The 25,474-nt window shown below is 37.5% G+C and overlaps 2 protein-coding genes across 2 annotated transcripts in view; both read left to right on the top strand.

The window, feature by feature from the left end:
* Positions 1–2,797: 2,797 nt before the first annotated feature.
* Positions 2,798–25,474, top strand: part of LOC110093006 (ATP-dependent 6-phosphofructokinase 5, chloroplastic-like) — a 39,295-nt gene continuing 16,618 nt past the window's right edge. Inside the window, exons 1-7 of the mRNA XM_020817742.2 lie at positions 2,798–3,211; positions 3,350–3,440; positions 3,781–3,854; positions 19,833–19,944; positions 20,415–20,507; positions 21,488–21,589; positions 21,725–21,799. Coding sequence (XP_020673401.1) covers positions 2,892–3,211; positions 3,350–3,440; positions 3,781–3,854; positions 19,833–19,944; positions 20,415–20,507; positions 21,488–21,589; positions 21,725–21,799 — 867 coding nt within the window. The 5' untranslated portion in view covers positions 2,798–2,891. The remainder of the gene's footprint in view (positions 3,212–3,349; positions 3,441–3,780; positions 3,855–19,832; positions 19,945–20,414; positions 20,508–21,487; positions 21,590–21,724; positions 21,800–25,474) is intronic.
* Positions 5,945–7,096, top strand: LOC110093009. The gene is made up of 2 exons (XM_020817746.2): positions 5,945–6,465; positions 6,762–7,096. Exons 1-2 carry the CDS (start codon positions 6,207–6,209, stop codon positions 6,782–6,784), a joined length of 282 nt encoding a protein of 93 aa, XP_020673405.2. The 5' UTR covers positions 5,945–6,206; the 3' UTR covers positions 6,785–7,096.

Here is a 25,474-nt window from a genome sequence, read left to right as displayed (position 1 = left end):
TCGCCGAAATTCGACATCATTGAGCCCTCAAATGTATGACGAATAGTACTTGATCAAGGGATTCAATATCGCCCGTCCATCCAACCACTCCCCATTTACCCTTGATCTCTCACATATTTACGAGTCATGCCACTCCATAAATTTATAAATAGACCACTAGGGGCCAAGCAAGAAGAGGAGAAAAGAAGAGAAGGAAGAAGTTCCTCCTTAACCACCGCCAGAGTTTCACCGGACCACCTGAGGTTCTCGACCACTGGCGGAGTTCGCCAGACCACCACTAAAGGCCCTCACCTCCGTCAGGCCACCAATTGAGGCCCTCACCACTGCCTGACCACCACTTGAGGCCCTCACTTTTGCCGGACCACCACTTGAGGCCCAGACTTTCACCGGACCACCGCCTGACATCGTTGCTCCTCCGGACCACCACTTGAGGCCCTGTGTTCCACCCGGCCACCACCTCAGGCCCGGACTTCCACCGGACCACCACCTGAGGCCTAGACTTCCACCAAACCACCATTTGAGGACTTCCGTCGGACCACCACTTGAGGCCCAAACTTTCGTCGAACCACCACCTGAGGCCCTCACCTCTGTCGGACCACCACTTGAGGTTCGGACTTCAGCCAGACCACCACCTGACACCATTGCTCCTCCGGACCACCACTTGAGGCCTTGTGCTCCACCAGGCCACCACCTGAGTCCCAAACTTCTGCCGGACCACCGTCTGACGTCGTTGCTCCACTGGACCACCATTTAAAGCCCATACTTTCGTCGGATCACCAGCTGATGCCAGCACTTCTGCCAGACAACCATCCGAGGCCCAGAATTCTACTTGAACATCACCTGAGGCCCAGACTTTTATCGAACCACCACTTGACGCCCATACCTCTACCGGACCACCACCTGAGGCCCGGACTTCTGCTTGACCACCACCTGAGGTCCGAACTTCTACTTGACCACCACCTGAGGCTCAGACTTCTGCCGGACCACCACCTAAGGCCCAGACTTCTGCCGGACCACCACTTGATGCCCAAACTTCTACCAGAGTACCGCCCTAAAACTATGGTCTTTTAGACCCATATCTCATGCCGACTATAGTTCTTCTGACCTCCGTCGCCTACTACGGTCTTCTCGACCTCCATCACCAGACAACGGTCTTTTTGACCCTAGTCTCCTGCCAACTACAGTCTTTCAAACACCTATCTCCTGCCGACTATGGTTCTTTTGACCTCCGTCGCCTACTACGATCTTTTCGACCTCCATCACCAGACAACGATCTTCCTAACCCCGGTCTCCTGCAAACTACGGTCTTTCTGACCTCTATTCCATCAACTATGGTCCTATCGACCAAACAAACATGTATATGTAACTCCCTCCATGTAATGTGCTCTATATGATATACATTTTATACCATCAAGCCAAGGCCTTCTCCTAAGGAAGGGCCCACCATTTGTAATTGATTGCAAATACTAGTGGATTCATTCAAATTGGGTCAGGCCTTGTGGTATTTTCCACTTTTTTAAAGGTTTCCACGTAAAAACTATGGTGTCTCTTATGAATGCTACACCCTCTCTCTTATCTGCTTGTGTGCTGGATCTTCGTACAACGCTAAGACATTAAACCATATATTTCTCTACCGCCGCAAATACTCCAGGACACAACAGTACCTGATCAAGATAATTTTTTGATGATATATCAACACAAAATTAAGTTAAACTCATAAGGGCATGATACTTTATTATTGCCCATAGATAAAACATAATTATTATAGCTTTAATTTGGAGTAAGTTCACAAATGAGAAAACATTGAATCCTCTAATTAGAGATGGGAGTTCATTGAGATAATCACAACGTCCTTGATTAAAAAGTCCATGATAAGAATTGAGTACCTCTCTCTAGAAATCTCAATTTTGGGAGGAGACAATGCCATTTTATGCGGCGAGCTTCTTGATGAATGAGAGATATGAGAGAATAGAAGAGGAAAAGTTTCATGATAAAATTTTGAAAAATTGTCGAGCACCTTGGATTACGCAGCTCACTTTAATCTATTGGTTTGGGAGCTTTTCTTATTGCTTCTTAAAGCAGTTTTTTAGTACAAAAAATAATTTTTTTTACTAAAAAGCTGCTTTAAGAAACAATAAGAAAGCCGTCCCAAACGAAGTCTAAATTATAAAAAGATATTATGGCTTCGTTTGGGACGACTATCTTCTTGCTTTTTCAAATAGCTTTCTAGTACAAAAATTTCTTAAATTTAAAACTGTTGTACTAGAAAGTCGTTTTAAAAAGCAATATAAAAGCTGTCCCAAAGAAGCCTATACATTTGTTTGGGACGGCTTTCTAGTTGCTTCTAAAAACAACTTTTTAGTATAAAATTTTTTACTAGAAAGTTGTTTTGAGAGGCAACTAGTAAGCTGTTCCAAACAAAATCTTTTTGCTTCTTAAAACAATTTTTTAGTACAAAAATTAAAAAATATTATACTAAAAATTTACTTTAAGAAGTAGTAACTAGTAAGAAAGCCGTCACAAACAAAGCCTAACGTCTCATTTGGAATGACTTTTTCTCTGCTTCTTAAAGCATCTTTTTAGTACAAAAATAAAACATTCGTACTAAGAAAGCCGCTTTAAGAAGTATTAAAAAATCTGTCCCAAACAAAGCATTTTGTGAGTTTTTGAATAATTTGCTTAAAAAATAAAGTTAGGCCCATGCCATCAACCAGTTTCCAAATGGACCGTGCAAGACCCAATAGTAAGGGCAAATCAGTACATCACTTCATTTAGGGGGTATAAACTCGCCGGTCTCCGTCGATTTCAAAACGGGACCAGGAAGCCAAACGAAATCCTCTTTACTTTACCGGTCTTTCCATCATTACATACAGGGAGAAAGAGAGAGAGAAATGAGTTCGGTATCTATTGGTTTTTCTGCCGTGCGGTCTTTGGATCATTCTTGTTTTACTCCTCTATATGCTTTGTCTTCTTCCCCAAGTAAGGAAGTAGCCGGAGGGGTTTTCCGGAGATGGAAGGAAGGGGGAAGTGGCAGCCTTTTGGTGTTGGCGTCTGCTGCGGTGGAAGAGAGCGGCCCAGGAATGGATTACGCTGAAACGAACTGGAAGGATCAGTTCCAGGAGGATTTCGAGAGGCGTTTTGATCTGCCTCACCTCACCGACTTATTCCCGGATCTGACTCCGATACCTTCCACCTTTCGTCTCAAGAAAAGGTCATCTAAATTCTCTCCTTTTGTCTCGTTAGTTTGTTGGGGTGCTGGATTTTTGCTATTCAATCTTCCTTTTGCTGAGTATTAATGAACTGGTGTGATGAGAGAGCTTACTTTGTTTCCAACGTATATTATTTACAGGAGTCCAAGCAGTGATGATTATGTGAATGGTTATTTATATCGGGAACAGTACAATGGTTATATCAACAATGATGACAGGGTTCTTCTTAAGGTGCTCGCAAGGGCTTCTAACTCTATCTTGCTTTTCTTCTTTTTAGCCTTGCCAGAAGTTAATTATCATTTGGTAGTCTTTACTCAGCCTGTTAATTGCTCTACCGTGTTAGTATGTCAATCTTTTGTTGGATAAATACAGATAATTCCTAATGTGCTTGTATGCCTTCAGATTTGTAACGCATCTATGTAGTATATATCCTAGAACCAAGGGATATTTGCTTTTGGAATTAGAATTTTCATATTCCTGTGATGATCATTAGCAATTAGGGGAAATTCAACCGTTGGTAGGTAGTAATATTATTCATTAACAGTAACTAAAGCTACTATTCTGCTTCCAGGTCATAAAATATTCTTCTCCGACTTCGGCTGGTGCTGAGTGCATTGATTCGGACTGTACATGGGTAGAGCAATGGTAAATAAATATCATATTTCAGTTACACATAGTTATCTGCTTTTCTAGGTTTAAGTTGATAAATGTATATGTTGAAGATTGTTATGATGAAATCATGCCACTTTGCTTAAAGGTTTTCTTAATGTGCTTATTGCAATTGCTTTCAAATGCCAGAATGAGAGACATGATATTTTCAAAAGGCATAACATGCTCACTTACAGTGATATCTTTTATTTATGGAGTTTCCCATATAATTAACAATTGGCGAACTAACATCAATCATCACCCTCTATTACTTGGGATATAGACATGCAAATGATTTATAACATGACATTAGTAGGATCGATTATGTTGTATGGATTCAAGAGTTCAATTTGAGAACTCACTCAAAATTAAGTGGAATGCGACGTAGATAAAAATATTATATGATGATGGTAAATGATTGTATTAGAGGCATCAAAAGTGGCACCTTTTGAGAAAAAAAATTGTAGACAACCTAATGTGGTTTGACATGTATATAGAAGGGAAAACGATACCAAAAAGAAAAGCTTAATTATTGCTTCAAGTTGATCGATGATGCAAAACTCACCTATTTTCATCATTCAACAAAAGGTTATGGTGGGTGCCCCTCATGCTAAGTAGGGAGGTTGGCATTGTTATAGCTTTTTCTGTTGCTTGAGTTGACCCATAAGAACTTGCTTCAAGTAACTCTCTTCTCAAGTGGTGCCTTGTGGACCTAATAATCCTTTGTCTCATGTCTTTGGATGGTACTCGTGAATGGCATAAATTGTTCCACTATTGGGTTGTGCCATGTGGCTCATGAGGGAGAGATGGTGGTGCTTGAGGTGTAATGAGAGGGCGGAGTTCACTATGAAAGATAAAATGTGCAAAGTGTAAGGAATGTCCGTTACATCCTATTGAGCAGCACTAGCAAGTGATAGACGAATGAGGAGAAGAGGGAAGGACTCCTTTCTTTTATATGATTTTAATCTCTTGAGAGGGTGAGAGTAAGAAGATCCCTTTCAAGATGTTGGTTTATGAGCTCAATATTGGGAGGAGGTTGGACTCTGATTGGTTGTCCCAAAGAGTTGTAATAAGTGGGTGACGTGAGAGGTATGAACCACCTATGTAGCGACCTGTGATCCATGTCCATCTTTTTTTCCAAATTGTTGGGTATGTGCTTAAGGACATTTGAAGATCCTTTATGAACTCCAGAAAAAAACGTGCTCAAACTAGGCCATTAATATGTGATGTGGAAATAAAATCTCATTAATATGTGATGTGAAACAAAATCTTAGAGATTTTTTGGGCTGGACAAGAGATTGATCTAGGAGTCCTTTTACCTTGGGCGTGAACAATTTTAAGTAGAGAACATTAATTGACTTGAAGCTGGTTGGTAGGGAACCCAAAGATTCATTAATTGAAGAGCAGATAGGATTTGGTACACCATCGATTGGAAGATGAAATTGCCGGAACTAGCAGGCACGGCATGCAATGAAAGAGGAATTAACTTGTTTGCATTTCTTAGGACGTCTATCTAGATGTTCTATTGATTGAAACTACCGGGAATGAATAGAAAACATAGGTGCTGGCTATGTAAGGTTGATAAGGCTCCATAAAAGTCAACATGACTCTAGTCATCTTCTAAGGGAGACGATTGAAATTTTAGGGAGAGTTCCAAAAGTTGAGGGTGTCAATGAGCAAGTAACTGGTAACATTATGGTGAAAACAAATGGGATGTCATCAAGGGAGAGGTTGACTAGAGTTGCTAGTGCATGAATGTTGTTGGTTGGGAGGACTAGTGATACATGCATTCTTCTCATACCCCAACTGCTGGAGTAGAGATTAAGGGTGCGTTTGGGACGGCTGCAGCTGTCGGTAAAGTAGGTTGTAAAGTTGTTGTACATAAAGTTGCTTCTTAAAGTTGCTTTATAGAAATCATTATATTTTGTTTGGATAGTATAACTGTAGAGCTGCTGTGCTGTAGATGTATGAGAACTAATTACCTTCTACCCTTATATATATTTAGATGAAAATATAATTTTTTTCAAATTTAATTTTTTTTTAAAACCTGCCTCTTGACTAGCACAAGCACAAACCTTTCATATGAATCAATCAGTAATGGACTAATATACTCATCTGTGCCTCGCCAATGGCTAAACCCTATTTTTTTCAAATCCTTTTTGGGTTTCTAGGGTTCATCCTCTTCATCTCTGTACCTGCCGTTGGCGGCGGATTGATCCACGAACTACTACGCGACACGGCCTACCGGCGGGTCTTCTCCCCACTGCGGTGTCGTCCTACAATCTGGATCTGGAAACTGGTGTCTTGGAAGCTCATCTTGACCGTCCGTGCTATGCCAAGTACGATGGAATGGTCTTCTTCAACGAGACGGTGAGGGGTAATTTGAGCTATGGTGGGTTGAGGGGTTTGGTGGGTCTTTCGCAGGAGGAGCTCTTTCTATGGCTGCCGGTTAAAGAGATATTAGTTGCTGATTCTTCATCGGGAGTTATTTTGTTTGATATGGGCGTTGCTCATAAGCAATTGTCTCTCTCACTGTTTGAGAATCCACAGGATTGCAGTGTGGGAGGAGAGAAGTTTGGTAAAGGTTTAATCCGGATGATCAGTGAAGGTGGGTATCGTGGAAAATTTTGAATTTTGATTGGTTGTTGAGGGTGTAGATGATCTTGTTTATTAGATTTAATATGGAAATTTTCCAATTTTTAGGGAATTTGTGGCATTTTCCATAGTCAAAATTGGGTTTTTTTATGTTACTATTGACTTAGAAATTTAAGCTCGAATCTGAATTTTTGACATTTTTATCTAGTATGTTTCTTCTCTCTGTTTGATCATGATCGCTGCTTCATGGAAAATTTTGTCATTCTGGAGTGGCTGTTTTCGTGTTTCATCTTCATTTGCATGTTCCAGGACGACGCCCACGAGCATCGTAGTCGATCTTCTTACTGGCGTTCCTCTGCTCCAGCTTCGGTCTGCGAACCGAAGCCACCTTCGAGTCCCGCCGGCGGTCGAACTTCTTGCTGACGAACGAGAACATCGGTCGCCCATTAGCGATATTTGCCGCAGGATTTTCGTCATTTTTCTGCCGAAAGCAGCCGACTGCAGCGGACCGCGGGATAAGGGAATGGTCGTGGAAAGCAACAGCGGACCGCAGAATTTTTTCTGCCGTGGTTCTGCCGCAATGTCCCAAACAATGATTTAATGACTTTTTATAAAGTAAAGCAGCAGTAACTCCGTCCCAAACGCACCCTAAACAAAGTGACTCTCCTTTAGCACCCACAGCAAGGCGGAGAAGCCTGTACAAAACACTCTTTTCACCACTCCCCGGTGCGGCAGAGAACCGTCGTCCTTTTACACAATCCACAGTGCTGGCAGAGAACCGTCGTCCTTTCACACTCTCCTAGTGTGGGCAGAGAACCCTACGGCTGTTCACACTCTCCAAGTGTAGGCTGAGAACCTTCTTCCTTTCACACTCTCCTAGTGTGGGCAGAGAACCCTACGGCTGTTCACACTCTCCAAGTGTAGGCAGAGAACCTTCTTCCTTTCACACTCTCCTAGTGTGGGCAGAGAACCCTTCGTCTGTTCACACTCTCCAAGTGTAGGCTGAGAACCTTCTTCCTTTCACACTCTCCTAGTGTGGGCAGAGAACCCTTCGTCCTTTCACACTCTCCAAGTGTCGGCAGAGAACCGGACCTTCTTGAATGATCTTCTCACACGAATCTAGAAGGAAGAAAGAAAAGAGTGAAGAAATCCAATTTCACAAGTAGAGACTCTTACCTTAGCAATCCAAGTGAAGCCTTCTCGCTCCAGTGGTAGGAATTCTCCTTTGAATGCTCTCTTCCACTCTCCCCTTGGCTATTCTCTCAATAGGCACGAAGATCAAATGACAAAAAGATTGGGTGGCAGTCTAATTTGGACTATTTATATAAAAGACAAGTGAAACCGCCCAAAAACTGCAAATTTTCAATTCTGTACGCAGTGGATCGTCCCGTACGATCCTGGATCGTCCTGGACGATTTTACTTAAACGATCTGAAACGACCCTATTTGTATATGTGTACGAACTGACTTCGTACAGCTGATCGTCCTGTACGAACTTGGTTCGTCCAGTACGAACGGTTATTACAAGGTCGGTTCTAGAAACTGCTGAAAACTGTTCTAAGTCGGTTTATCGTTTGGACGAAAATTTTTCAGAGAGCCGATCGTCCTGGACGATTATTTATTTCGTCTGGACGAAAATTTTCCAGAGGACCAATTGCCGGGGACGATAATTTGGTTTCGTCTGGACGAAAATTTTCCAGAGAGCTGTTCGTCCGGTACGATAATTATTTTCGTCTGGATGAAATTTTTCCAGAGGACTGGTCGCCTCGTACGATGGTAAAATTCGTCTGGACGAAATTTTACAGAGAACGCATCGTCCGGGACGATATTAAAATTCGTCCTGGAAGAATAGGACTTAGAAAAAAAAAAAAATTTCAAGCAAGTTCCTATTCGTTCCAAGTGCTCTATAGGAGATAACTGACAGATCGTCCAGTACGATAAATATCGTCCTGTACGATCAGTATAGAATTTCAAGATCTCCTTATTTTGTGTGTGTGAGATTTTATTCACTCAATTACAATCACTCCCTTTCAAAATTAATTCAAAGTCTCATGTTGAATTTGATTTGAAGTTTTCGTAGTCTGGAGTCTGATTTTCCTGAAATGTTAGTACACACAAGAGCAAGTGCAAATCTTCTGAAATTGATAGGAGATAACTATACATTTGAACAATAATGTTTGGAATCATCAAAACTACATAAGTTGCACAATTATAAATCTTTCAAATAGCAACTATTCAAACATTCTCTTACACTTATTTTAAGTTAATCAAATAATACATGTAAATGTTATTGCAAATAAAAGGGTAAGCCAAAAAATAACTCAATGGGTAAATTATATTTCTAAATTATAGTAATACAAAATCTTTAAAATAATATGCATGCATACTTCAAAATATAAGATAATTCTAATTAAACAATTTACACATGTTCATTAATGTTATGCATATTTCATATATTTATCATTCTCGTAAATAATACAATCATCCAAAGATACACCATCTAAAATAGTATCAATAAATGTACTATATTTCCATTTTTTTCATAACTTTTTTCATTTATGTGTGTGAGTACATTGTGTTCTCAGTCAGTATCATAAGGGGTTTTACTCTATCAATGAAAATGCACATGCAAGCATTTCTATATAATCATTACATTCATTTATAATTCAAATTTTTTATTATGCATATGCTGAATAATTATGCTAACTATCAATCAATTCAACATGACCATTAAAAAAGAAATAAATGTTAAAATTTTCAATACTTATTAATTAACAAATATCAATTAATTCAATGAAAATCTAATTAAAGAAATCAGCGTTATTAATATAAGATAGGAGTATGAGTACTCACATGAGAAGTCGTAGCTTTTCGCTCTCGAATGCATTTTCTTGCTCACGTAATTTGGTTCTGCCAGCTACGCCCGCACCCACTCGCAACCTGCTCGCTTGCTTTTGCTCACCTGCTCACTATTGGCTTGCCTGCTAGCTAATTAGGGTCAGTTCAACTAAACTGGTCCAACCTGTTGTTGCAATTTCCTCTTTTTATAAAATTCCGTCCTCAAAATTTACATATGACTTTTAGTTATGGTGTAATATTATGTGTTAAATTGAACATATCTACTTTATACTTAAGAAAAATAACATCTTTAATTCCATTCAACATAAACTTTATCATTGAATACATAACTAGATACAACAAAACATTCAATAAAACATAATAAGATAACTAGATAAAACACAACATCTGATGTAATATAACAAGTTACTAAAGACATCTCAATTATCTTTGCCAACATCTATAGATTCATTAGGCTCTTATTGCTTCAAAGCATAAACTCGCAGTCAAACATTCTGCCTTGGTTGATTTTGTGATGGAGGTGAAAATGCTGATTCTATCATCTTCTATTTTGCCAAAGCGCTTATATGAAGGTTCTTCACATGATCTCATCTCTTCTAAAGTTCTCTGAACTAATGTAGGATAATATTTTGCTATGTGACTAGGCTGATGACACTAATGATATGTGTTAGAACCAACTAAACATTCACACTAGTGAGAAGTTTTAGAACCAACTAAACATTCACCCTTATAAAATCTTCCACACTTAGCACAAGCTTCCATGACTTTACTCGTAGCAACACTTCTAATTCCACTTGAGCTAATCTTAAGCTTCTTCTCATTTGATCATTCGTTTTGAATATTATGAATATTTTCTTCAACATTTTTCCTTTTATGTGGATCTCTATGCTTTTGAGTTGATTTGGAAGTTAATCTCCACCCTTTTAGCTCTCTCTACCAATATTGTATAGCCCTTGATTCCTAAAGGCACTAAAGGTTTTCTAATTGCATCTTTTAAAATTGATATCATTTCTCTTCTAATGTTGCAATTAGTTGCAGTGCATATCTGAATTGAGTTGCAAATTTTGCTTCATATTGCATGACTAATAAGTCTTCTTGTACTAATCTTATGAATTTGTCCCACATCTGCCTCCTTGCTTATATATGTATGAACCATTCTCTGAAAAGTTCTATAAAGTCTTTCCAGTTGGCCAATATACTTGGAATATATCCTAATTAACTTGTCATCTTATGAATTTGAGTATGTGGATCTCTTTCGTTTTGAATATTATGAATATTTTCTTCAACATTTTTCCTTTTATGTGGATCTCTTTGCTTTTGAGTGATTTGAAAGTTAATCTCCACCCTTTTAGCTCTCTCTACCAATATTGTATAGCCCTTGATTCCTAAAGGCACTAAAGGTTTCCTAATTGCATCTTTTAAACGATATGAGAATTAATATCATTTCTCTTCTACTGTTGCAATTAGTTGCAGTGCATATCTGGATTGAGTTGCAAATTCTGCTTCATATTGCATGACTAATAAGTCTTTTTGTACTAATCTTACGAATTTGTCCCACATCTGCCTCCTTGCTTATATATGTATGAACCCTTCTCTAAAAAGTTCTATAAAGTCTTTCCAGTTGGCCAATATATTTGGAATATATCTGTGGGCTCCGAAAATTTGGCCTCGGCCTCCGCTCGCTTTTCTAATTCGGCGAGGGAGTTTTAACGAACTAAGTTCCGAGGTAAATTTTGGAAGGCAGATGGGTTTGTAGATAAGACACTACCCAGAGATTTCGCCCTCATTTTGTGAGGACTTTATGATCTGAGTTCTGGTTTCCTATAGGCGCAAGCCCCTATAGTTAATTACCCCTCCCGATAACGAGAGAGAACTTTCGATTAAGGCTAGTCGTAAATCAGATACGTAGAGATTTTCGGCAGGATTCGTGGATCCGTCGGGCATAGGATATGTATGCGGGATTTCTTTCTTCTTTTGTGTGGCTTAACAGAGGTTAACAATATCCTAATTAACTTGTCATCTTATGAATTTGTCTCACATCTGCCTCCTTGCTTATATAGGTATGAACCCTTCTCTGAAAAGTTCTATAAAGTCTTTCCAGTTGACCAATATATTTGGAATATATCCTAGTTAACTTGTCATCACATTATGCTCTCCACCATCTTTCTACTTCTCCATCCAAAGCAAATGTAGCAAATGACACTTTCCTTTCATTAGAGTACATGCTATCAAAAATCTTTTATATTATTAGTAGTTGGTTATCTACCTCAATTAGTCCTTTATTACCCTTGAATAACGATGGTCGCATGTCCTGGAATAACTTTAGATATTTATCCACTCCAACTCCAGATTGAGATCTTGATTACTGAAGCATTTGCGTCATAATCGTCATCATCTGGGTAAAGGTATTGGTTCACAGTCACTTCAGATGGTACTTCTCCTTCAATATTTCTATTGATCAATTCCTCTTGATCATTTGTATACCTAGATATTTATATAAGATAATTAATTATACTATTGAATCTATTTTTTTTTTCACGAATAATTTCATAAATTATTCATATGGCTCTTTCTTTATAATTCAAACTCCTAAAATACTCCTTAGGCTATGATACCACTTTTGTCATGTCTTGGTTTGGAGGCTCGAATTAATGAGATGAGAATAGGTAGTTGAATGGTTGATAAACTTTTTTTTTTAATTATTAACTAACTATTTTCAATACACAAAACGAGCCACTAAAATCTTAAAATTTTAAAATCAAATACTATAATTTGCTTTCTCTTGTAGTGTCTATGATTCACATTCCTTCTCTTCTACTCATTTTAAGTTAATGAAGTAATACATGTAAATATTATTGCAAGTAAAAGGGAGAGTAAAAAAAAAATAACTTATTGAGTAAATCATACTTTCACTCTCCACTGACACTCTAAAACTATTTTACACAAGAAAATAATCGATAACCCTCACAAATTTAGCCAAAAAATTAGTTATATTTAACTTCCTAACTAACTCTAGTGTCAAAATGCTTAAAAGGGTAGTGTTGCTACACTAGTGTATTGAATTAACATTTTGTCGTTGTATCTAAATCAATGTGTCGTTTCACCAAATAACTAACTAAACTAATGCGCCACATTATTGGAGTGATTTGGTGCTGTGGCACCGTTTCCAACGTTATGGTATTGTTGTTTCCTTCACGCTGCAATGCTTTCATATCCACTACTGTGGCATTGCTCACTCTGTCTTCTTGGTGAAAAATTAAGAGTCGTGCTCCATGGTACAACATTCAGGCATTAATAAAATTACCAAAATCCAAAGGACAGAGTGCTACAGCGCTCTTCCCTATCACTATGGTGTTGTTCTCCTTTTTGACATCGGTCACTTGCATGATCTTCTTGCATATCTTATCGATTGGTCCACCTTGTACTAAGCACCATAGTGTATAATTAAAGGTCAAGTTACACACTTTTTCTTGTTGAAACTTGTTAATTATGAATTAGGTTGTTAGACCTAAGCTTATGTCTCAACGGCTAACCAAGAGGGGGGGGGGGGGGAATTGGTAATTTAAAAAATTTCCTCTTAAATCGATTTAAATTTAGTGATTTTTTTTTAAAATGATTTTTCAACCACAGATTAAATAAAAACAGAAAGAAAATAAAAAGCAGTGGAAAATAAAAGACACAAGATTTATAGTGGTTCGGTCAAATACGACCAACATCTACTCCTTGAAGTCTCCCACTTCAGGTATTACACTATTACCACAAGTGTCTCTTCTTTTTCCACCACAACAAGGCGGAGAAGCCTTCACAAAACTTTCTTCCACCACTACCTGGTGCAGCATAGAACCATCATCCTTTTATACTTTCCAAGTATCGGCAGAGAACCGTCGGCTGTTCACACTCTCCAAGTGTAAGCAAAGAACCTTCATCCTTTCACACTCTCCAAGTGTAGGCAGAGAACCCTTCGTTCTTTTACACCCTCCAAGTTTAGGCAAAGAACCTTCGGCTGTTCACACTCCTCGAGTGTCGGCAGAGAACCGAATCTCCTTGAAAGATCTTCTCACAAAAAAATCTAGAAGGACGAGAGAAAAGAGTGAAGTACTCACAAATAACAAACAGAGATCCTTACCTTTGAGTAACCAAGTGAACTCTTCACGCTCTAGTAGTAAGAACTCTCCTTCAAACACTCTCTCTCACTCTCTCCTTTAATTTCCCATCAGTATGCACGAAGACCAAATGACAAAAAGATCTCATGACAGTCTTAAGTGGACCTTTTATAAGAAAGATACGAAAAATCATCCAAAAATTACAATTTTTCAAATCTGTGCGTTTATGATCGTCCCGTACGATCTCATTTCATACGTACGAACAGTGCAAAAATTGTGCGTACGAACTCAATGTACATTGGTACGAACTACCTTCGTACTTGATCATCATCCCATACGAACATGGTTCGTTCGATACGAACAGTTATTCTCAAGGTTCGTTTGAACGAAAATGTAAGACGGACCACAATTTCAAAGAACAGAGGACATCATCCTGGGACGAATGGGTTAGTTAGTATGGACGAATAGTTCAAGAGCACAAGTCTAGAGGACATCATCCTAGGATGAATGGGTTAGTTCATCTGGATGAATAGTTCAAGAGCACAAGTCCAGAGGATAGCATCCTGGGACGAATGTGTTAAATCATCTGGACGAATAGTTCAAAGCACAAGTCCAGAGGACATCATCCTGAGACGAATGGGTTAGTTCATTTGGACGAATAGTTCAAGAGCACAAGTCTAGAGGACATCGCCTTGGGACGAATGTGTTAAATCATCTAGATTAACAGTACAAAGAACAAGTAAAGAGGACATCGTCCTGGGATGAATGGGTCAGAATCGTCTGAACGATCAGGACTTAGAAAATTTTTGCCCTCTATGTTCGTTCCATTATTCTTTGGGGAGTATAACTGACCAGATCGTCCCGTACGAATATGGTTCGGTTGAAACGAGTTCTCAGAGTTTTAGGGTTTAGGAGTTATACCTTGGCCGTCAACGATGTTGGCTCGAGGATCGAGGATCGATGGAGAAAGAGATTTTTTTTAAATTTTTTTATTAATTATAAATTATTTATAATTAATTATATGTTAAAATTAACATATAATTAAATATATTTAACCCATAATTAATTATAAATTAATTATGCTTAATTATAATTAATAAAAATATTTAACATAATTAATTATAATTAAGCCTAACTTAATTATAATTTAGTATATTAAATAATAATTAAAAAAAAGGAAATCTCTCCTCCCCCTCTCGGTTTAGGAGATTTACTGGGCTTGGCCGAAGAAGCACGCTTAAGGGAGAAAGTTACCTTCGCAGCAATCAAGCTCCCGTTCTTACTTCAGTTTAAAATGTCGTAACTTCCTTTTCAACAGGAAGGGAGAGCGTCAAAGGAGGAGGCGGGCTTGGGGTTTCGGCTAGGTATGAAGTTCTCCCCTCTCCCTCTCTCTCTCTCTCTTTCTATTTCTCTATCTATCTATCCCTCTCTCGGCTCCTCTGGATCGAACGAACCCGCAGGAGTTGCGGGTTGTTGGAGTCGGACGGGGGGTCGGAGCAGGTGTCGGCTAGGTTAGTCGACGGGATTTGGTCGGAGAGGAAGGAGGAAGAGCGACAGGGTTCGGTCGGGATCGGAGAGAGAGTAGGAGGTTGGGGATGTCGGGAGGAGAAGCAGAGAGCGAGAGTCGTGTGTGGAGCTGAGAAGATCGGGGAGTAGAGAGCAGCGAACGGGAGAGGAGCTCGGCTTCTATTTAACGACGCGAACGAGGCGACGATCGAGGAGCTGCTGCGGGATTTGCGGGAAGAGATCGCGAGCGGCGCCGAATCGGCGCGATTTGCGCGCCGGGTTTGCAGGGAAGTGATGCGAACGGCGCCGAATCGACGCGATCTCGGCATGATTCGAGGATCCAGTGGTTTTACAGGTATTTTAATTTGATTTTTTTTGTTCCTGCTGGGTTAATGCTTAGAGGTCAACATTGACAAGATTTGCTAGTGCATGAATATTGTTGGTTGGGAGGACTTGTGATACATGCATTCTTCTCATACCCCAACTGCTGGAGGAGAGATTAAGTAGTAAACTAAGAAGTTGAAGATTTTGAGTAGATCGATGTAATTCTTGACAAATGAGTTCTTGTCAGAGACAATCGGCGGGCACCAATGGTTGGGGCCATTATCTTCAACTTAGGAGATGATGACCAAAGCTTGACTTATGGCTGGAAGACTAGTTGAACTAGGAGTTCATTCACTATTGGTGGTCTTGAGTTGAGCTATTGGTTGGATTGGTTTGACAAGTTAATCTGGCCAGGTACTTCTTTAGAGGGCTTTGATATTGACAGTTATTTGTAAACTGACAGTTATTTGTAAACTGAGGGATCTTGATTAGATATGAAAAATTAGTTGTTGTAGTGGTAGAGTGACATTGGTCATCAATAGTACTCTTTATCTTTAATGATCATGAGGACTTATTGATCTCATAGATGAATTGGTAGAACAACATTGTATAGGATCAGTTAGACCAAAACAATAATAATCTTCTTGGCTTTGGTTGTTGTGGTGTTATGGTGAGGTTAGTAACGTTAGTTAAGTCTATTCGATTGATAAAGTTATTGTGGGTTGGGAGTATTGGTAGTGGGGAAATTGCTGGCATCAGCTACACCATTCCTTCATCAAATCCAATGAACTTGGATGCCCTTTCTAACATTTCAACAATGGTGGATGATGATTTCTTTGTGATAAAATATTTGAGTGGCAAGTCTTAGAGACCCATTCTCAGAGCAAGCTTTGCTACAACCATCTTGGAGGTGGAGACCTCCTAACTCTCCTGGGTGAAACAAAGATTGTATTCTTAAAGGGATCAACACTTCCCTTATAGGACATTAAGAAGAGTTTATGCCGACATCAGGGAACATTTTGAAGTAGCAAACTCAATAATGAAATGTCGGTAGAGCTTGTCAAAGGGCATGATATCACATGTAATGAAACATATGAACCACTTACACATAACATTCAATAACTTCACTGTGAATACTTGCATCGAAGCTTATCATTGGTCAGCATTAGGGCCTTAACATCATCAAATTTTTTTTTGTTTAATGGAGTTATTCAGACCCTAGTAATGGTTGAGCATGGGCATTTCAAACTCTTTTTAGTGAGGGATTGTCTAGGATTTCAATTGTGAATGGTGAATCATCAGTCACGTACTTAATAGGAGAACAATGTTGGTACAATGGATCCTCCAAAAGGTGACTCATTAGGCAATGGTTAGAGAATAGGGAACAGTGATGAGGATTTGCATCATGATTTTGTTGGCAATGACTCAGAAACATCCTCTTGTGCAACATTTGGGGTTAGGGTAGAGGGTTGTGCATAAGCAATCATGATAATTAGAGCAGGCATGGAAGGATAGAGAGATGAATGCAAAATGAGGTCCATTTTTTTGGAGATCTCCATAAACTGACATTGTCACATACATGTCTACTAGATGGGATGAACTTTTTCCACAGTTGTTATATGGTGCACAAACTTTAATTGGCTATTGGTGGCTAGATACTCCTCCATTGAGTTTTCAACCAACTCAAATGGGCCACAAAGAGAGCACTAAAAAGATGTGAAACACTAGAATTTTCTTTAATGGATTGACAACTGAAAGGGCTGAATCTGTCATCGATTCACAGTAGGAGCAAGGAGAGGTTCGATAGGGGTATCAATGAGTTGAATTGAGCTCAAGTCATGCCTACTTTGAGCTCGACTCTCATGTACGCTCGTTGGGTTGAGCTCGAGTTGAGCTCAGCTTGCATCAATAATGATAGGCTTGTGAGTTGGCTTGTGAGCTTGAACCAAATAATAAGCCATCGCAGGAGCTCACCAGAAATTATCGACGTGACCATTGGTTGGAGAAGATGATGAAGTAATTGAAGTAGCTAAGTGTGGCATTTCCAATGGCTGGAGAAGAAGAGTTCGCCGCGGGAGATCACCTGAAAATGCATCGATATGACTATAGATTAAACAATATCTATTTAACTTGATAGATATTGAGAAGAAAAGATAAATGAGGAAGGCCAGTTTGATCTTTTTCATTAAATGCATTCATGTTGTTAGGATGGCTAGTACAGTTCATGTAGCAGGGATGAGTTAGAGATTGGTACCATTGGTATTAGTGACCAATAGCTTAATATACGAACTAACTTGTGAGCCGACAAGTCGAACCTTGTCATGCTGGAATTTGAGCTTGAGTTCGCAACTTTATAAGCTCGACTCACGAGCTTCTTAGTGAGTGAAGTTTGAGTTGTCTTGGCTTACTTATACCTCTGAGGTCTAGGTTAGATGAAACATGGAGATTGAGTATTCATGTTGGGTTACTTCATGATGGAGGCATAGGCCGTCCATTCAAAAGATAGAATGAGGGGAGAAGGAGAGAGGCAATATAAAGAGACGTCATGCATATATTTCACCATATGATGAAGAAGATTATAAGTCTCTCAATTACAGAATTTTTACTCTAGCTCTCTCATGTTAGAATACAACATCATATTTGTATGGATTGAGTTAGTATCCTCCATGAAGGATCGAAGAGGGGGTATTTGTAGGCACTTGATCAGTTGTATGTCATCTCTAGATGGGTTGCGACACAAGAAGCAGGAGTGACCAATATGGTGGAGTTGGACTCAATGGGACATGTGAAAAGCTGGGAGGCAGCCCAGTGCTCATGTTAGACATCAGATAGTTGACTTGCTAGAAGGCCATTATGATTCTTAAGACCGACGATGATCTATGATAGAGAGAAATAACAACATTCTTGGGAGGGCTATAAGTGAACTAATATACTCGACAAACAACTCAAATTTGGCTTGATTAATATTCGTTCAAGTTACTAATTAAATGAATTTGATTTTTTTTTTAAAATTATCGACGGCTAAATGAACTAAAGATTGAATACATTTCAAATTATTTATTCATGTTCACGAACTAGCTTGTGTTATTCAACAAGTAACTTGCTAAGATTTGATATTAAGCTCGATAATTGCTTGTATATTATTTAAATAAATTTTATTTAAATATAAATGGTTTAATTACTTATTTAGTAGAAATATATTATTTTTGTATATTTGTCTAGGGTATTTAACTCTCAAATCTTATTTTTATAGTTCCACTTGACCCTAGCTAATAATGTCGGCTTATTTAGCTCACCATCGATAATGTCTTTTCCCGTGCTTGCAGACTTTTGCTCTCCTGATCATCTCATATCTCGCTCTATAGATCTCTTCCTTTTTTACCATTTCTCGCCCACCCTCTTTTGCGACCTATCTCTCTCAGGGGTAAAAAAAAAAGTCCTAATGCACACTATTCTAAGAAGATGTTGCCAGGAGGAAGGGCAACAAATACGATAGTTCATAACATAGTGAAATTTGAAGCATGTTATTTTTATTGATTTTTAAATCATCCTGATTTATATGAGATCAAAGTGATGCAACCATTTTGAGTTGTTGGTGTAAGCTTGTTTTTATTTTTCACAAAATGCTTCTTATTTAGGTAAATATTTATGTTCATTTTTTAGCTTTTTGATTTTTTTAACTAATTAAGCTATTATTAGCTAATCTGCATATTGATTTGATGAAATATTTTCTTATTTATTTATTTCAATTAATAAGTTTGTTGATATTTTTTAATGTTTTATGATTGCTAGGAGGCTTTTGCACTATTTATTTATTATCTTGTTTAAGTGATGCTTGTTTTATTGGTGTTAATAGTAAGGTCAAATTTCAGATTTATTGAGATGCTTCTTTATTTAGACGTTTAAAATTATTTGTGAGTATAATAAATTGAGCATTCCTTTTTTTTTTAAAAGTTTGTTTATTAGCTTTTTAAAGTACCACTCAATTAATTTTGGCAAGTATAAGCCAAGCTTGACCATAGAAAAATCCAAACAAGACTTGCAAGAACATATATGTGAAAGTTCCGCTCGAGTTTGAGCCGAGTATGATAACATTTTGTATGACCTAGCCAAGTCCAATCCATGGTGTGCTTAGCTTTGTTCGGCTTAACTTGATTACAAAACCTAGTTCTAGGGAACTTCGAGTTGCGGTTATTGTTCCATATAGTAAGTGCCCATGTGGCATCTCTCAAGTGTCTAGAGTGGGCGGCAGCAATTACTACAATAGGACTTTTTGGAGTCCGAGGAAGTTGGCTAGCGACACTAAAATGATAGCATGATTCATTATCATCTAAATTCTTCTTAGAGGCACAAGTGGTACTGGCAATGCAGAGCATGATTTTTTATAATCAACCCCACTATCAGTTTATACATCATTTAGGTTTAATTTGCTAGGTTATTCTGGCTTTGCGTCAAAGTGTATGAAACCTGGAATATATATGTAATGGATCATCTCTATAATTTAAATAAGTTAGTAAACATAAATGTCTTAAAGCATATTTATTTATGAATGCACAAAAAAGTAACAAAAAAGGCTTTATGAATCCCAGGATCCATCGAGCAGGACCAAGAAAGGAAATATTTTTCAGACCAGGTGATGTGAATGCTGCAATAGTGACATGTGGAGGACTCTGTCCTGGGCTGAATGATGTTATTCGACAGGTGATTGTTGCTGATCATTGTATTTATTATCTCAAGTCCTGTATAATTTAGGATCCTGATCAGAACTTCGGGTTTTTCTGCTCTGCAGGGCACTTATAGACTAAGTGATTTAGAATTTTAGCTGTTGGATTACATCTTGATGTTAAAAAAATGCTTAGGAATTATTTGATTTTGTTTCGTTATTATAAGAACAAAATGCGTTATTATAAGAACAAAATGCATTAATACGGCTGACTATAGAAAAATTAGGGCCTAGATCTTATGTTTTTAAAAATTTATTAAATTAACTTTTTTATCTTCTTAGGTGATTGTTGTGATTATTACAACAACAACAATATCAAGCCTTTGTCCCACTACGTGGGGTATTGATATGATTATTAAGTTAAATTAAATTATTAAATTGTCATGATTGTTGTCATTAATTTGAATTTTTATAAATCTATTGCTAAACCTTCGTTATCCTACTGCAGATAGTTATAACACTTGAAATGTATGGCGTGAAAAAGATAGTTGGGATACCTCATGGCTACAGAGGTTTTTCTGCAGAAGAACCTGAAATACCGGTATGTATTTTCTTGCCTAACGTTGTGCTGGCTGTCTGCAAAGAGCAAAGGAAATGAAATTCCAATGAATTTAAGGCTTGATAATAAATCTGCTACGGTCCCCTTGCCACTTTTTTTCCATTCCATTAACTAGCAACCAAACATACAAACACAAAGTTAGGGCTGCAAATAAATCAAGTCAAGCCGAGTAGGTGCTTGTTTATTATTAGCTTGTTCAAGTTTGGTCCGAGCTCGATTACAACTTTTTTGTTTGTATTCAAACCTTGTTCGGTTAAAAGAATAGAAGTTCATGTTTGAATTGTCTTTGGTTCATGTTCGGTTCATTTATGCTCATCGAGCTTTAAACAAACGAGTCTTATCGAGCCTACTAGCAAACAATCTCCTAGGCCCATTCGCGAACATATATAGGGGGTGATTTCGATCTATCAAATGAGCCCGTTTATGAACAAAAAAGCTCATAAAATGATTATTCTTATAAACAAGCTTGTTCATGAACACTTTAAACAAAAAAATATTACAAACATGAATAAATACTTTTTGTTTATGAACGAATTCATTATGATGAAATATTATAACATAAAAAATGTAATTAATTTTTTTATTTAATAAGAATAAATTTTTTATAATAAAACTAAAAATTATGTGAAAATATACAAAATAATGATTTAATCAGTCATCTTAACGAGTTTCATATCAAGCTTGTTTACGAGCTTTAATTGATATTTTATTATTGTTCATGAAGATAAACGAGCTGAACACATAGCCGTTCACGTTTGTTTATTTAATAGTTTGAGTATTTAAAAAATTGTTTAAACTTGTTTGGTTACTTAAAAAAACGATTATGAACGAGTTGTAATCAAGCTGAGCCACGAGTATCTTGTCAACCGCTTGGTTCACTTGCGGTCTTACTCAAAGTTATGCCATAGTGTTACTTAAATTATTCTGGTTCAAAGCCATTGATTTACTGCTGAAACCCACAGCTTTCAAGGAAAGCGGTGCAGACCATTCACTTAAGCGGCGGAAGTATATTGGGAGTTTCACGAGGAGGTCCTGACATTGAGGAAATTGTCAACATTATACAGGTAATATGATACTTTGGCAAGAGGCTGGGGAGGGTCGCCATTGAATTTATTATTTAAAGTTGAATCAAAATTTTTCTTCAACACGTTCTCTAACTCCGTGGATCTAATTAAAAAAAAAAAATCCTTTTGTTTCAGGCGAGAGGTATAAACATGCTCTTTGTATTGGGCGGTGATGGGACACATGCTGGTGCAAATGCAATGCACAAGGAGGTTAGCTTCAGTTTTGTTGATTTATACGGCGATTAAATTCCCTAAAAAACTCTAAGGTTCTCATTTTCAGACGTTTTTGTTGTAGGCTGGGAAAATTATTTCCAACATGAAGTTCGAATACTCAGCTTATTTTACTTTCCTTTTGATTTTGTTCTTTCAAAATCATTTTAAAGGATTATTATTGGAAATATTAATAGCTTTTAGTTTATTTAAGGTGGAAAGGAAGAGGTTCAACATGTATTACATTTTGGACATTATGGTCTATGCTGAACTGAATATAATAGCATTATGTTTGATAGAATTAGCAAAATTTGCAAACCTGCCACAATGTCTAAGAGGAAATAGAGAAACAAATCAGATAATTTGAAATGTTCATTTCTGTTATTCTTACCACAAAATGGAGATGCGTGATTTATTGCAATTCTAAATGTGCACTTAAATTATGTTTGTTTAGGAATTGCATTCTTAATCTAAATTTAGCTGATCCCATATTGGGAAGGGTTAATGATGATGGTTGACTCTTAATCTAAATTTACTTGTTTGCATGACCACACATGTATCTCTCATAAATAAATGGTTCTTACTCGTAGATTCCATTAAAGATACATATGACTCTGATAGGAAACACTTGGATTCGCAAGTGTTTCTATCCCAAACCCGTAAAATTACAGCAGCCAACTGCTGTCCACAGCAGCAAAACAGCAGGAATTTGATGAAAACGCAGCAGGAAATAGGGAAAAACAGGAGAAAAACACAAGATATTACTTGTATTTCAATAGAAATCAAAGAAAATAGAAAAGATACAATTGATCCTCAATTCGAGAGGAGGATCGATCTCTCCCAAATCTCTAGACGCCGCTAGAGCCCAAAGAAAACCTAAATCTAAGAGATCTCAAATTTCAGCCAAATTCAAGATACTCAAAACCTAGGAAAATCTACTATTTAATGCATACAAACAAATTGGAGAACATTCAATTGAACAATTTAATTTAATTAATTTGAAATTTCATAATTCAAATTTAAAATCAATTCTAAATAAAATTTGATCGAATAATCCTTGACCTACACTCGAGCTGGACTCAAATCTGAATTCAATTTCTAAATTTTACTCGATATATGATACATTCAAATTGAATTTTCATTAGGATCTCACACTCAACGAGATAACAAAAGTGCATGAATCGCTATAAAATCATGAATTTCTCATATTGGAAGGGATTAATAATGTTACCATATATCAATGGGTACACAACAAATTGGAAAGCAATTAGTATTTAATTTATCTCATATGAACGAGCTTTTTTTTGGTGGAATAAACTTTACGTGGATAAGTTGAATATATCCTACATATTCCAATTTCAGAAAATATATATAATAGAGCATTTGACATTTAACTGTCATTTGATATCCTGCAATAAAGAACTTCTTTAAATTCCCTTATAAAAGTTATTTGGAAAATCCCATGTTATGTGGAGATAGACTTATATTTTCTTTCTATAGATAGATATATGTTAAGGCTAGGTACCTCTCAGAGTCTATGTAGAAGTGAATAAAGCCCTCCCAAATCTTATAGTTATGTAGAAGGACCTAATCATCCATGCATGTGAAGAAATCATAAGAGTTACAGAAAACCTTAATGAGCAGTGTATAATTGTGTTTAACAATAAAAAAAAAAATCACAATTTGATGATTCGAAGAGCTAATATTTCTCATATATCATTAAGACCTTATACTCAAAGAAATTAAAAATTGTCTAGGTCACCCTCAACAACGAATGATTTGTAATGAATATAGTTTGTTGTGCTGTTATATGAGCAATATTTAACAAACTTGTGAGCGGCATATTATAATTTACCTATAAATGAGAATAGATAATTTATAATACCACTACAAGTATACTACAATTCACCTTTGAGGAGGATTAGGAAATTTGTAGTGCCCACAACAACAAATTTGCAAACAAGAACAAAAAGATTGTATCAAATAAATCAGTCTATTTATGGGAGAGAATAGAAGAACTTATAACAAGCAAGATAATTCTTCTATGAATATTAACACGATCTCCTACGGGAAAGAATAGAGGAATTTGTAGCAAGCAAGATAATTCTTCTACGAGCATGATCTAGTAGTGGGGATTGAGCAAACACCCTCTACGAGTTGTGCTAAGTGACATTTAGAGGAGTTAAAACAAACTAAATGCAATAATTGAAGTCTAGAAAGCTCTACGCCACCGGATCCGCAATATGTGTACAAGTGGACAGAAGGCGTTCGTAGGCCCTTAAATGAAATCCCGGGCTATTTTCTAAAATAAAATCATTTGTCTAAATGGATCATATTTAAATATTTTAAAATGTCCCTTATGTATTAAATATGATTGTTGACCTCGATTTTGCCCAAACATGGGCATGGAGAACTGAGTTGACCAAGTCAATCTTTGACTTGGTCAACCCTATGCTTATTGGGTCAATTTTGACCCATTAAGGCCTTTTTGAGCCCAAATCAAATCCAATTCGAATCCAAATCAAATCGAATCCGCTTCGAGGCTCGACCCAGGGGCTCCCTTGACCCTCTTGACTGGTTTGACCAAGTCAACCGTTGACTTGGTCAAACCAAGTCTTAAATAGGTGAAAATCACCTATTTAGAGCCCAATTAAGACCCAATTAATGCCATTAATGCCTCCAAAACGTTTTGAAATTCAAACCACGGCCTAAATAGCCTGGTTTCCCTCCCAATTAGCTGGGGATTCGATCCCAACCATTGAGGATAGGTTTAGGCCCCTTAAATATAAAAATTTTTGTCTAAATCGGGATCTTTTTTTTCTTGCTCGAGCTCGAGGTCTTATTTTGCTCTGAGATTTCTTGTGAGGGCTCCTGCAGATTTCCACTTCCATCCCCGATCAGATTCCGACCATCCCAGCCCGCCGGCGGCGAGTACTCCGACGAAACCGAGCACCACGTTCCTTTCGGGGCTTCTACCGCTCAATCCAAGGAGATTCAGATCTTGAGGTCAACTAGAGAAATATTTCTGCCGCTTCAACGAATCCAACGAGCCCAAGAACGCGAAAATCGGACGGTTAGATCTCTCAAAATCCCTTAGAATAGGTCACAATACTTAGGGTTAAATAGCTTTTTGTAAAGCACTTTATAAGTTGATCCAAACGTTCCCCATGATTTCTGTACATGCCTAGATCATATGTTTAAAATTTCGTATGAATCCATCGAGTATTTTGAGAGAACGAAGCGAAATACTATTCTAGGGTTTCGGTTCTTCTTATTGATCTGCATGAAATCGCAGCCGTTGATTTTGAGATCAACGGCTACGATCTCGCTGTTTTGTGTTTGGGCCGAACAGCGGATCCCGATCTTGCCTACGTGGATAAGTGGCAATGATTGCGGGACCAACCCGGTTCCGCCACTTGTCGCGCCGAGGAATTTCTGGGATTATCTAATTGATTTAATCGATTTTAAGCTATTTTAATTTCAAAAATTCATAAAAAATTTATTTCTTGTCTGTTTCGCACGCACAATATGTCGAATCGAGCGGAATTGAATTCTCTTTAATTTAAAAATATTAAGTAGATTTTTAATTATTTTAAAAATAGTAAATATATCTATTTTTATAATTATTTAAATTAGTATTTTAATATAATCATTATTATATTGTTATTTAATTAA

The sequence above is a fragment of the Dendrobium catenatum genome, unplaced genomic scaffold (genome assembly GCF_001605985.2).
Source record: "Dendrobium catenatum unplaced genomic scaffold, ASM160598v2 fragScaff_scaffold_53, whole genome shotgun sequence".
Lineage (NCBI taxonomy): Eukaryota > Viridiplantae > Streptophyta > Magnoliopsida > Asparagales > Orchidaceae > Dendrobium > Dendrobium catenatum.
This window is presented reverse-complemented; position numbering and strand designations above follow the sequence as displayed.

Excerpts from the sequence above, each read along its gene's own strand:
- LOC110093009 (XM_020817746.2), top strand. The coding sequence starts at position 6,207 with ATGGTCTTCTTCAACGAGACGGTGAGGGGTAATTTGAGCTATGGTGGG. Across the intron at positions 6,466-6,761 it reads AATCCGGATGATCAGTGAAG|GACGACGCCCACGAGCATCG; the intron begins GTGGGTATCGTG and ends TGCATGTTCCAG.